Raw genomic sequence first — 14,425 nt, forward strand, 5'->3', positions numbered from 1 at the left:
GTGAATAAAATTTTTTATCCCACATCTTTGTGCTATATACAAGAATGCTAAGTTTACGGTCTTTTTGTGCCACCACTTTGATTAAAATTATCTAGCATTGTTAGCCTGCATTGGACAATCAAATACACTTTCTTCCGTGTCAAACCCTTGGACTTTCTAATGAGCCCAGTTTGTAAAGTTTTATATAAAGTGTACAACTTTGCTTCCGCCATTTTTTCCCCCAACATTTGAAGTTTTAATGAAACAAATTGGATACACATGTGTCATTCAAAGTATTTTCCATCGCTGGCCACTACCTTCTCCCATCTTTCGGGCAGTGAACGAATCTCGCGTCGAAAAAATTGTTCATCTTTTGTAGTGATCCACGAATCAATCCAATTTCTGACTTCTTCAGAAGATCAGAAGTGTTGGTCTGCCAGGCCATGCGCCATTGATCTCAACAGGTGATAGTCAGAGGGAGAAATGTCTGGAGAATATGGCTGGTGGGGTAGGACTTTCCATTTTATGTTTCCAAGTACGCATAGACCTCTTTTGCAACTTGGGGTCGAGCGTTGTCGTGCTGCAAAATCACTTTCTCATGTCTCTCGCTGTATTGTGGCCATCTGTCTTTTAATGCTCTGTTCAAACACATTAATTCTATTTGATAATAAGCACCTATGATTGTTTCGCTTGGTTTTAACACCTCATAGTACACAACGCTGAGCTGGTCGCACCAAATGCAGAGCGTGATCTTGAAGCCTTGAATATTTGGTTTGGCTGTCGACATGGAAGCATGGCTGGGATATCCCCATGATCTTTTGCATTTAGGGTTATCATAATGAACCCATTTTTCATCCCCGGTCACAATGCGATACAGAAATCCCTTCCGTTTTTGTCTCCGAAGCAACTGTTCAGAAACATAGTTTCAGCTCACACGAGACCCAAGTTCCTTTTTTCTGAATCATGCCCATAGCCTTGAGACATTTTGAAATGGCTTGCTATGTCACTCCCACTAATCGTACCAAATCATCTTGAGTTTGATGCGAGTCTTCACTCAGCAATGTCTCCAATTGTGCATCATTGAAAACATTCTCCCTTCCGCCACAATGCCTGTCTACCATGTTAAAATCACCGTTCTTGAAGGCACTTGCGACACGTTCTTTCACTAATGGCATTTTTACCATATGAGAGCATTCGATGAGACACAGCCGCATATTGAAACAAAGCAGTAACACCTCCTGCAAATGACAAGACTTAGGCTCGTAAACTGACATTTTCAATCAAGAACAACTTTATGATGCAGACACAAATCGAATAATGTTTGAATGAGGTTATGTTGACTGAGGTCCAAGCTAACTGCCTGATTTTTTAATCTGATTACAGAATCTTCAATTTTGCACTTCATTTATCCAGTATTGCAAAGTGCTATATAAATGAAACTTCATGTCTGAAAACCTTGTGTTGTTGAGTTACTACATGCCAAATTTCATATTTGTCATACATTTAGTCCCTGAGTTATAATAAGACAACCCCTCCCCCATGTGATTTCATTTATAATTTTTTGGCTGAATATGGCCCGTAAACTTGTTTTCGTTACAATTCTTAAGAGAATACATAAAGTTGTAAAAGATGGCTAAGTTTCATTTCTTTCAATAAAATATTGCCCAAGATATAACAGCTCAACCAACCAGAAAATTGAGCTAATTCTGTGGAAAGTCATGCGTGGAGTCAACCAAGGAACTATAATCAGCCAGTATTGCTTCAACGAACACTTAACTTTACCAACGTTCATTGGATATGTGTGAATGTTCACATAAAATTTAATTGAAATATGTTATGTTCAAGCAGGAAAATGTTCAGAAATTAGGCGGTTTGACGTGGAATGACCCTTATGTACTGGTTGGCGTTTCCATCTCACTGGCAATTAATGAAGGTAATAGGTACAGTGCTTAATGTATAGTGAATATGTTTCTATAGTAATATGGTTATTGCCAGTCATATAGCCAATTCTTAATTGATACTGCATTCGTAAATACAAGGTATGTTGTTCCAATCAGTAAAAGTGCCTTCTCTTGCCTATACAGAAGTATGAGTGCAAGTTGTATTGTTCGAATAAGTAAAAGTGCCCTTTCTTGCCCATACAGGATGACGTAAGGTGACAACATTTTTTAACACCGAGCAGTGAGGGCTTGTAAAATTCCAAATTAATCAAGCAGGCAGTGTAATTTAAAAGTGAACCACTTAACAATTGTGTAAACACATAAGAAGGGGGTTTCCTGTAATAGGTATGTCTTCAACAAATAAATTGGAGTAGACAGAGGCACATTGATATGAAGCAGTGGTAATAATGAGTACTGAATATTCGACAGTAAACAGGAGTTATAAATACATTTTGGAAAGAAAATTTTGAAAGCGAAGGAAAATAAATGTTAATTTGTAAAGAATTGGACCAAAATGTCCATAAATGAGTTGCAGCAGTGTGTGTTGTACTTATATTATTGAAGACCATAGAATCATCATTAGTAGGGACCAGAAAAATCAGCATTTCACGATAAATGCTAAATAGATGCAAATTATACCTTAAAATGCTAAATTACACTATTTCATAGCGAATTGTGTCCAGATGAATTATTTTATCAGAGATAGATAGAAATAGCTTTATTGTCTGCATATAGATATTGAAAATGCAACAGATTTTCAGTTGCTGGTATTGTACGTCATCCCAGTTTGGAAAGATGATGTGAGTGAGAATCTGTTTGCAAAATAAAAAGTGAGTGAACATAACGAATTTAGTAATTCGCGCAATGATACGGTGCCATGCCAATAGAGGGAGGTTGAATGAGCTATGAAAGATACTCGCCAAATAATGCAATGTAGGACTCAGGCATGGGACCTGCCATTTTATAACAAAAATACATGGAGCGGACACTTTTAACATGGCAAATTAGGTGGCACATGTTTTGAACTGTGGTTGCATTGAATACTGCTAAGAGATTGGGCCTGAACTACATTGTTAACAATACTCTGCTAACCTTAATAAACAGTTGTGTGGTAGCCATCCTCAGATGCTTTGTGTTGTAAATTGCTCGTTGTTTTCTTATTTTGAAATGGATGAAATGACTAATCCTGGTCCATCATGGATTTTGATTACAATGCTCACTGCCACATGACACCAAAAGGAGTCGGCGATCTCTGTAACAATGTTTCAGTTGCTTTCGCAGAACAAGTGTGTGTTTGCTGCTGCCCTGTGAATGGGAGGCATTGGTGGGGTTTGCTTCTCTGCACCACTCCCCTCTCCCCTAAGGCAGTCAAAATTCTAGTCAGTTTACACTCACGGCCATCTGACACTTGAGCCTATAGTGCTAGAACTCTGTGCTATTGTACTTGAAAAACAAAATATGTAATGTTTTTAGACTGCACTAAAAATCGTCTCGTAACGTTAAAATAGATTTCGTACATTCGGTTCTTCTTTAAGCTAAGTGCCTTGTCAGTTCGACCCTCAGCATTGTCGAGCTTGGGTCACATGGCTATGAATGGCCGCGAAAGGGCGAAATTAATAGTCTGCAGATTTTGTAATCATTGAATGGAGCGGGAAAAGACAAATAATGTCGAGGAACACCTTAAACCAGAGAAGCATTCAGTTCACAAACGGGAAATGCTGCAGCTTTTCAACAGAACAATCATTTTTCGAAGCTTAAATACAGCCAAATGTAGATGACATAGGCCATTTCGGAAGAAAAAGGTGTTGAAGTTTTTGGAAAAGCAGACATTCCAGTCAGAAAGTTCCCAAACAATGCTTTCTTAAGTCAGTTTCAGAGAATGAAGGCTTTGTTTGTCTTCGCTCAGGTAGCATGAGAAACTTTTAAATTTGTACATATAATCATTTCCAAACAAAAAAGAAACATGTGAATTTCGCAGAAATAGACGTGACACTTTCCAGTCCAGTCCAGTTCAGGTAGTATCTGGGAATGGTTGGCATAGGGTTAAAAACATTTTTAAAATGAAGAATTTCTATATTATTGTACAACTGAGTTAAATCACCAGTAATGAAGCTTCAAAACCATTTTTCTTGTTGCATTAAATGTTATGAAATACCTTTCAAATATCTTCACGGGATATGAAGACAGCATAAAAATTCAGTTGGATTATCTTAATATGCAAATAAGGAAGAGGGTGTATGACTCATTCTGCACAGAGGGGTAGAAAATACTTGGTGGTGGCACCAGTAATTTATCTCTCTTGGTGTGTGTGTGTGTGTGTGTGTGTGTGTGTGTGTTTGGTGGGGGGGGGGGGGGGGGGGTCAGCTTTCTTATTATTAGTGCAATAAACACATTCATAATTGTCTCCATCTAAAATGGATATCTACAGTTCTTTAAGTGGTACTGAATTTTAGATGCACTTTGTACTACTTCAGTTGTGTGAAGCGACACATAAGTAAATGTCCAGAGTACTTTCTTTAAGTCTTTCAATGACACTGCATAGGGTTAAAAAAACCATGTACTGTGAGGTGATGTGAGTTACATGTAAATTGATTGATTTTGTGTGTGTGTGTGTGTGTGTGTGTGTGTGTATGATGTAAATATTGTGTGCTGCAGGTCGAGAAAACTCATTAAGGCAGTCCAGTGGAAGCAACTGACAAACTGTACTTTCATATTCTCTGTTGTCAAAAGGATGTAATGAAAAAACTTTGTCACAGGGCAGGGAGGGGGGGAGGCACTAGCTTTCTTATTATTAGTGCAATAAACACTTTCATAATTGTCTTCCTGTAAAATAATTATCTCCAGTTCTTAGATCCCATAATAAGTTTCTTATTGTAGATTTTTGGACATTTTCACTTTTTTAATTAACTATTAATTTTAATTAACTATTTCCTTCTCACAAGTGTGTAAAATTTCTTTCTCATGGCTCTATAAACAGTACAGCTTTATTCGCAACTTTGCTAAATACATAAGACTGGCGGGCTGGCCACTACTTACATTCTGGGATCATACCTTTTAGTTCAGTCATTAGAAACGCATTCTCTCTCTCTCTCTCTCTCTCTCTCTCTCTCTCTCTCTCTGTCAGTAAAAATCTTTGGCAAAGTTATTGGAACACACTTGAAGCTACACTATGCCTTTGAAAACACACAGCTGTTACAGTGAATCTCTGATAGTGTTTCGAACACTCATTGTTCACGTGATTATAGGCAAAATTAAGAGGCAGCACACTTCTTCAGAGAAGCATATTAGTTTCATAAAACCTTAGTACAAGCAACGAGCTCGACATAAAAGGTGTCATGTAACGAGAGCTGAATGAAACTCTTCCTTAGCTCTACACAAGCTGTGCTCAACTCGGTGGTTCAAATTTTAAAGATAGAAAGGGCTAAGGCTATGCTGTTAATTTCACTCTCTTGAAATGGCTACCAATTTTCAGTTATGTAAAGTCTGGTAATAGGTCAGTGTGTGTTTAAGGTAGATTGTCAGAGCTGCCATGATTCCTGTTACCTTCAATTCTGCTGTAGTGTATTTGCAATTGCAGTAGTTGATTTTTAAAGTTTTGTTACTTTTGTAGAAAGCTGTTTGAGACTGATCTAATTTTTCTTATATTTCAGGCATAATAAATGTAGGCAGCAATATTTATTTTTGCACTTTGTCTTGCAGATTTTTAATTGTTTCTTTTTCAATGTATTAATTAAATTAACTTGTCTTCTTCATTTTGTCTTGTTTTTTAAACTATTTGATAAACCATTGCTGTTAATAGTACAGTAGAAAGTTTGTGGGCAGTAACCTGAAAGAGTAGAAAACAATACTGCACAAGCCATATTCTCAAGAGGTTGCAGTTGAAACATCGGTAAAGTTTTTTCCAAATGTGATGATGATTGGTGTAAAACAGGTAGAAAAAAATTCCTTCAGCTTTCAGTGATTCACAGTTAAAACATTAGTTTCATGGTAAAGGACAAGAAATGAATGTAAAACCATAAATTTAATTGACTTTAGCATGTGTCGAATGGCATTAAAATGCTAGCAGTTGTAAAAATAACCTGTCTGTCATAGTTGTCATTTTTTGAGATGTGAAAGTCTGTTTCTTATTGCATTTTACTCTTGTCATTTTTACATTGTTCTTTATTCTCACAAGCTGATTTATTCACTGCAAGGATCTGTGCTCCATTGTGCCTTATTACATGCTATATTTTTATGCTATCTTTCCGTAAATTAGCAATTGTTGACAAAGTAATATCTGTTCATTACAGTAAAATTGTCTAAAAATGAAGTATTTAAATCCTGAAGCTCATTACCCAGGAATTGGGTAAAGCTTGTGATAGTCTTAATTTTATGGACTTACTGAGTATCCAATGCACACTGTCTTTCTGCCATTTTCAAACATGCATTGAGTAATTCACAAAGTACGGCACAAGAACAAAACCTCTGAGCAACAAAAACTTTCCGTAAGTCATAATAAAACCACAAGATGACTTTGCCTTTTGGGAACACTCTTCTTCTTTCTTGGCATTTGTCAAACATGTAAGTAACAACTTGTCATTTATTACCCCAGCCACTATCTCAGGTCCTGTATTTTAATTCATATTTAGCAGATATCATGAATGTGCCCTTACTATGATCCAGTCAAAGCTAATTCTCATATTGATGCAAGATGATGATAGAGATTATGGTACATCTTGTTATCAATTATCATAGTTATGATGTGATGTGCTGCGATAGACTAAAGACCATTGTAAACACAAGGTAACTTATTGCAATTAGGTGCAGTAGTCCTGGGAGAAAATGCAAAATATGAAGAAAATTAAAATTCTTGAAGTTTCATTGTCAGTTCATAGCTGAGTGCTTGAAACTGAACTGAAAGCTGACCAAACTAATGTAATGTTCGAATATTGAGAGCATTCGTCTATAAAGATCCACATTCTAATGAAAATTTTAATTACATTCCAAAAAAGTGCAAGGAACTGAATTGATGTATTCACAAGAACTTAATGCATGTGTTTCGTACTCGTATCTCATCAAAGTTTCTTCTGCAACCTCATTTAGTACTTGAATTTGTTTTACTTTTTTTTATTTTTGTGAGAGCTGTGCTGAATATGTTTTCCAGAATGTGCACTGTTAAAATGATACTTGTTATATTCTGGTTAGAATGTATTTAGGTAGGTGAATATTGATATTAAGTTATTGTGTTCTCTTATTTATTGTTTTTGTTTGTTTTTTCTTTTCTTGCCCGACCCGCTCGATCGTTCGCTCGCTCGCGCTGTAGCCATAACTATTGGCCGGCTAGGTTATGTGTGCCCCCATGACGTCGCACCCCTGTTACAGCAGTTTGTGCGCCAGTGGTGTGTAACCCCTTTATTTTATTATTATTATTATTATTATTATTATTGGTGTTATTAGTATGTTTTTTCTTATCACCTTTACCATTATTTAGGTTATTACAGTATGCTCATTCTTGTTTCTCTTTTTAAGTAATGTTTTTGGAACACTGTCAAGAGTTAAATTTTGTGTTCTGTTTTTAAGTTTTCTTTAATTCAGTGTTGCAACATTATGACAGTTCCATGTTTATGTAGAGTAAAAACATCCAATATTAACTGCTCGTTGGTAGTGACTCTTTCACTATCATTATCATGGTTGACATGTGTTAACAAAGGTCATCATTTATTGTTTCATTACAACAGTTACACATAGTTATTTTTTTATTTAACTTTAGATTTTCGAACTGGATAAAGCAGTGTTCAGTGATTCAGGAACAATAGGCAAAGTATGTGTTGTCTGCCATTGATAATGGGCACATAGTTGTCGTAGAAACTGTGCAGCAGTTTTGGAAAATGTATGCTGAGCTTGTTCGGGCTGTTAAAATAAACTAGGCACAGTGAGAGAGTTACCATCATTGAGTGTCAAAATTGTTATGGAACATAATTTACGCATAATGTGTTAAATTTTGTCAGTCCGCCAACTAAATTATTCCAGCTTTGCAAGAAATCCTTTTCTACTAAACTCACTGTCAGTATTAAAAACTTTAGTACTATATTTAGTTATCTTGGTTGTAATGAAAAGATGCAGTGTATGATTTACAGTTAATACTCAGTGAAAATTTTTCAGTGTTTCTTTCTATTAATAACAGTATCGTGACTTTAGCATGAAAACATTGTTTTCCTGTGTTTGTTTCAGAAATATTTTCTTCATCAGGCATAATTAGCACTCACGTACCTGGATGAGGGTTTGGTCCAAGAATTTTATTCTGTGTTTGTTGCTGTATTAAAGTATTTAGGTTTTTTTGTTTTGTTTAAAATAACATTTTTCAGTGATATTGAAAGTATGAGTTTGATAAAATGTGAGGGATTGATGATCTATAAATGTGTGTGTATTGCCAATGTTGAAGTTGCTGTCACTTGCATCTATGTTTTATACATTGTTTTTGTACAAAACTCAGAATGTGCCTGATTTAATTTGGTAGTTACGCAGGAAACTTTTCCTTTAATTAGTATAATATGAGCATGTGCTAAATTGTGACCACATTTTTCAGTAAAGAAAGAGTATGACAAGCTCAAATAATAGCCGTGTTATTATTGCCACTGGTGCCAAGAGGTCGTAGTCACATGGATACAAAGGGAGTACACCTAGCTCGAATTTGGGCAAGAAATGAATAGGAAGTGAGGAGAAATTTGAATTTTGTGGCAAAATTATTATTATTATTATTATTAATCATATCAAGAACTGAATTGTAACGTGCTTAATTGTTTAATGGATCAGATGTAAAGAAGCTGAAATACCATTTTGTGGTTATTGATAATGCTATCATCTGATAAGTAAAAATTTTTGCTCCAGCAGCACAGGAGAATAATTAAATTTTCTAATTAGCGCACATTTAAAATATGTGGAACCTGACGACGTTGAAAGTAAGGGTGCGAGTAAAGAACCTGTTTGTGACTGATATGCCCTAGTCGTCATATTATTTTCTATATACCTTGAACAAAATAAGTCCATTGAGTCACTTAAAGTGGTTGAAATGCAACTTGGGGCCACGAGAACATTACTGATCACACGTTTTCCTTATGTGTCAGCACTCAGAAATGGTGACTCCTTCACCCACCCTCATGATAAGTGTAAGGTGTTAATTCATCAGAGGTTTGGGTACCAAGTAAACTGTTTAGTGCCTTGAAGTTTGAGGATTACATTAAATGTTCAAAGGAACCTACATCATGTGAACAGTTTTTGTTGTAAGTTAATGATCTGCTTTCACGTATGTAAAGACGGGCCCAAGACTTTGTGGAAATAGTTGATGGAAACAAAGGAATTGTGATGAAAAGTATTATGAGAAAAAAACTGGTTACCAGATAAGCAGTTGCCTGTGTAATTACTGTAGTTGTATACCAAAGCAAAACACTGAAAGTGCAGAAAGAAAAATTGAGTTATAATGGCCTTAACTTCTCCATATTGTATTGGTAAATGAGAATAACATGGAGCAAAGTAGTATGGTAAAGATTTAATAAGCACAACAAACTTATCTTCAGAGAACTCTTATAACAAACTGCTGTAGTATGATTACGATCATTAGCATCAATTAATTAACTCAGTAGTCTGATTTTTGCTCAAGTAAAAACAGTAACGGTGTGTATTAGAAATCAGTTTGTTTTGATGAATGGTGCCGAGAACATACAGAGTTTTACAGGCTAAATGTGGACTCTTGTGTTACAACAACCACGGCAATAGTATAGATTTACTAAGCAGTGAAACTAATGGCAGAAGGTGACTTTAAAAAATAGACATGATAAGAAAAATGTAAAAGAATGTCAGGAAAGTGGTAGAGAACTGGAACAATACATTGAGATGAATATGACTACATTAAATTATTTCTGTACCTCGGTTGAGCTTTGTTTCTGAAAGTCTAGACAACAGATAACATAACAGATTTCAGCACAATTCTTCCAAGGGGAAGAAATTACAATCTTTTGGCAGTAATGGAAAGGAAAGAATGTCAAATACCCATTGATTGAACTAAATTTCAGTAGGGCTGCTTTTATTACACAAAGCTATTGAAATGTGAAAAATATCAGCAGATGAATAAGAAAACAAATTTTCAGAGTTAGTTTTAAATTTCTTTGCTGTGCATTTGGTAGTATATGCATGGTCTAATAAGAGAAGCATGCCTATTGTGTTATTTTTATAGCTTCATTTGTCATTAGATCAGGTTTTTCTTATCACTACGCGATAAACTTCTCATTCATTACATCTCTGCAACCAAATAGTCCATAAAGTTCATAGGAAATCGTTGCCAGTCTCTGTGTCCTGAACATGCAGTTCCTTGCATCATTCTATTCACAGCAATAAATTCAGTCAAATTGAGGGTTGGCATTCGTTGTGAAACTTAAAGTCTATAAACATGCTCAGCTTTCAAAATACTACATCCCGCTTCACCATGCATTACATCGGTATGCATGTGAGAACATGTCCTACCAAAGTGTTCCACATTGCTACACATAAAATATTTTTCCAGGCCTCATGCCTTGGGTTCTATTGTTCAGGTCAGGTGTTTCAGATAGTCCTTTGTTTAGGGGCTATTTATACAATCAACAGACTGATGGTCTTAACTGCAACCATCATGCTGTACAGGGTCAACGTTTGACTATGCACACTTCATCCAGAGTTAGCAAATGGAGCATGTTGGTTGGTTCTTTCTGCATTCAGTAGGGTCAGTGCGCACCTTAAGGGGGCAAATTTTAATGTATATTCTCAAAGCTTTTATCTAGAAATGCCATCTTCGTGTTCTCGGAAGTCTTCATTTGTTATCAAGAAATACCCCAAAACCATGGCTCTTGTACGAAAACTGAATTGTGGTTTCTTAGATGTCTGCACACAGCAAATGGCTCTAATTTTTATGATATATTCCTAAGATCCCTATCTCAAACAACTTTGAAAATTTTCTTTATATCTATATCTTTTTTTCCAGTTACCTGACTTGTACACTTCAAATATACATGTGAAATCCTTTGTAAAATGGAAAATAGTTTATAAAATTACGTAGCAGAGAGAGAGTGTCTGTATGTTATCATCAGACAGGTTTTGGGAACTCCACATTGTAGTATTGAAGCACTTGCAAAAGTTTTGTTTGTTTGAAATCTAGTCTGAGATGTAAAATTAGTTTTGTGTTATTTCAGTTTCACATAAGAAAACTAGCAAAATTTTGGTGATGCATAAAGTTCATTTCATAAGGGTGATTGCTCAGCTGGGCAGACAAAGAAAGGGAACTGGTAGAAAAATGCTCCTATTGGAGCACTGTAAAGTCAAGTACAGTATGTTCTTGTTTAAAATACTGACTGGAAAGTAGGGTACTAGTTGCCTCATTCTACCTTCATCAGCGCCTTTAAAAAATTTTCCCAAAAATGTTGGTGTGCAAACATATTTGCACTTTTTTATGCTGACAGAGGAGCAGAAAGTGGCAGTGGGAAAGAGAAGTCATGAATACTGGAAGATAGTAGACAGTGGTTGTGGCATGGAAATGGAGGAGAAGGCAATGGCAGTGTGAGAGAAAGAAGGGGTCACTGTGACAGTAGAACATAGTTGGTAGTTAAGACAACAGTGCTAGAAATAAAGTGAAGGAGACAGTGCTAGTGGGATAGGAATAAACAGGAGTAAGCGGAAGTGAGCGAGATCCAGTGATAATGAGAGACAACGTGGAAGAGAGAGTTAGTGATAGTGAGAAGACAACAGAAGCAGTGGGAAGGAATGAATGGGATAGTAGCAGTAAGAGAGAGGAAGAGGGATGCAGTGACAGTGAAAGGATACAGTAGTAGTCTGGCAGACTGAAGGAGACTATGACAGTTAGAGGGAGACAGAGATGATGACAGTGTGTTGGGCTGATTGAGTGACTGAGAATAAGCAAGAGGGGGGGGGGGGGGGGATTGGTAGGTTTGAGTGACTTACAGCAATGGATTAGTGGGTGTGAGCAAGTTAAATTTAGGAGAGCTTGTGGAAGTGAGAGGTGAGTTCCTTGTTAGAAAGTGTGTTTAAAGAAAGTATGTTTGAAATCCAAAATTTTTAAAGATGCTGTGGAATGTAGAAAGAGGAAGCTGGAACCTCACTTTTCACTTGAAGTCTTTTAAAATGGAGAATATTCAACCCTTTTTTTTTTTTTTTTTCAGTACTAAACTAACACCATGGATATGTGACATGGTTGTTATTTTTCAAAGAAAACAACCAGTGTCAGTGCTCTGGCAGTTCTTTATTAATAAACACGAGCCATGTACAAAGCTATGACTCACATGTATGGCTCCCTAACGTCATTGTACCTATTGGAATGTTCATTTCAGATTGTTAGTTACTTATCTCAAAGTATGTGGTTTCAGTTCCTGTTAAAATTATATAATTTTGACACTAAAGGCTTGGAGCACCCTGTATGGCTCACATTAATTCTTCTGAATAATCCCTTACATTTCTATAGTTCTCCACATCCCTTTTCTTGTGTCTGCTCTCCAAGTTGGGATCACTTTTGTTGCAGTCTCTGAAGAGACATGTTCTTCCCTTATAGCAGATGCTGTGCATCACTTATCAGTTGTGTTTCAGGAATTTACCACGTACTGTGCATAACAAATTTATCTGTGTACTTCGTACTACCAACAGCAAAAGTTAGACAAGAAAACTCAAAATTGTTAAGTGAAGTCTTTCAGTCAAGATATGTTATTTTCCAGTATACATATCAGAGTTCAAAGAAGTCATTTTACAAAGTTTTTCATGAAATGTCTCGGTAGGAACTAAGTGGTGCTTAAACTATAGAATCTTTCAGTGTATGAGAAGCAACTTAAAATACAGTTGTCTATGGACTGTCATAGGTGTACATCACTACGAAACATCCGTGACAATGAAGAAAAGGATTCTGCTTTTCGTGGCATGTGTCAGATGATAACTGTCAATCCTGCTGGAGTTGTTCCAGACTTCATTTTCTTTTGTGACGCAGTTGCTTCATGGGTCAGCCCAAAGCCTGACTTAAAAGAAATGTTTCACAAGGTGAGAATGGTATTATATTTCATTGTATGTTGGTATAAATTCCATTAGAATTCTCCTGTAACATCTGTTAGCTAGTTGCTTGTTTATTCACTCTGTAATGTTAGTGGAATAAGCAAACATTTGACAGATTATGGAACCTCATGATTCAGTAATACTGAGTTTGTTTTTGCTTTGGGCTTCTGAATACCAAAATGATAAACTAAAGTACTCAAAATACAGTGAGTTTTGTTCAGTCGTATTAAGCAGGTGCACATATATGGTACATCTGCTTGTACAGATTGTTTACTGTGGAACCAATAAACCTAAAAACTTCTGTTCTTCAGTGACTTAACAGTGAAATATTATGTCGCACACAAGTTCCTAAAATGATGTAATGTTACATTGCTAAGTATTATAGATTGGTTATTAATTGTTCTGATCCTGAAAGTGGTAAAAAATTGCATGTAGCGAAGACTTGCATCTTAAATAAACCTCTTTTCCTTACTGAATTTACGAAAACCATTGTTCTTCCACATTTTTTAAAATTATTAGAAACTCAACTTTAGCGATAGTTAATTATTTTGATGATGATGGTTATTATTATTATTATTATTATTATTATTATTATTATTATTATTAATTTCAATCACTTTAAAGTAATGATTACTTGAGTGAACAAAGGGTATGTGGTTTGAGCAGTGGCTAAGTCTGCTTCTGCATGGAATGGAATACCCTGATGTCCTCCTTGGCACACAGTACGGTATCGGTAGCTCCACGCAACATCTGCTGTGACATAGAGCTGTCTGCTGGCAAACTCCATCGGCTGCACGTTACACAAGAAGTACCTCAAACAAATAAAAATACAGAATATTGTCTATATATAAATAACAAGTTCTTGTCCGGTACACTGTTAATAAAATTAAAACGGGAGTGACTGTACATGTGCTTACTCATTTATAGATTACGAGGGCACATAAATTTTGCACCTCTACTGCATAAGACAATAAATATCTGAATTTACTTCAGCCAAATTCTGTATCCTCACGCCATCATTGTGACAGGCTGTAATAGTTCTGTAATGTTCCTGGTAACGTGTTTGTACAGGGGTGAATGTCTGTAACAGCCTTTACAAAAATGCATTGTGTACGATACTAAACTTTCCATTACATAAGGTTTATTTTATAATTTATGACTACATATTCTGACCACTATTGCTGCCCAAAGTGTTACTGATCTGTACGTAACATCTACTTCAGTGACATTCATATTATAGTGGTTCTCTTTCAGTAGCAGGTGCTATCTGTTCTTATAAAGGGCAGATAACCCTAAAGCAGATCTAATTTCTAGCTTGCTCTCATTGCTACTACATAAAAAATGTTTAAGTTATGTCTGACAATGTGTAATACTCAGTGACACTCAAGTGTGTTACTTGAAAGTGCAGAATAATGTATGTAGGGAGATAAAAATTGACACACATGCCTGAA

General features: G+C 36.0%; 1 protein-coding gene across 1 annotated transcript in view; it reads left to right on the forward strand.

The window, feature by feature from the left end:
• The window catches only part of LOC126088116 (transportin-1), a 178,659-nt gene that overhangs the window by 152,470 nt on the left and 11,764 nt on the right, over window positions 1-14,425 (forward strand). The window contains exons 17-18 of the mRNA XM_049906215.1: window positions 7,222-7,297; window positions 12,788-12,962. Coding sequence (XP_049762172.1) covers window positions 7,222-7,297; window positions 12,788-12,962 — 251 coding nt within the window. The remainder of the gene's footprint in view (window positions 1-7,221; window positions 7,298-12,787; window positions 12,963-14,425) is intronic.

Source organism: Schistocerca cancellata, chromosome 6, assembly GCF_023864275.1.
Source record: "Schistocerca cancellata isolate TAMUIC-IGC-003103 chromosome 6, iqSchCanc2.1, whole genome shotgun sequence".
NCBI lineage: Eukaryota > Metazoa > Arthropoda > Insecta > Orthoptera > Acrididae > Schistocerca > Schistocerca cancellata.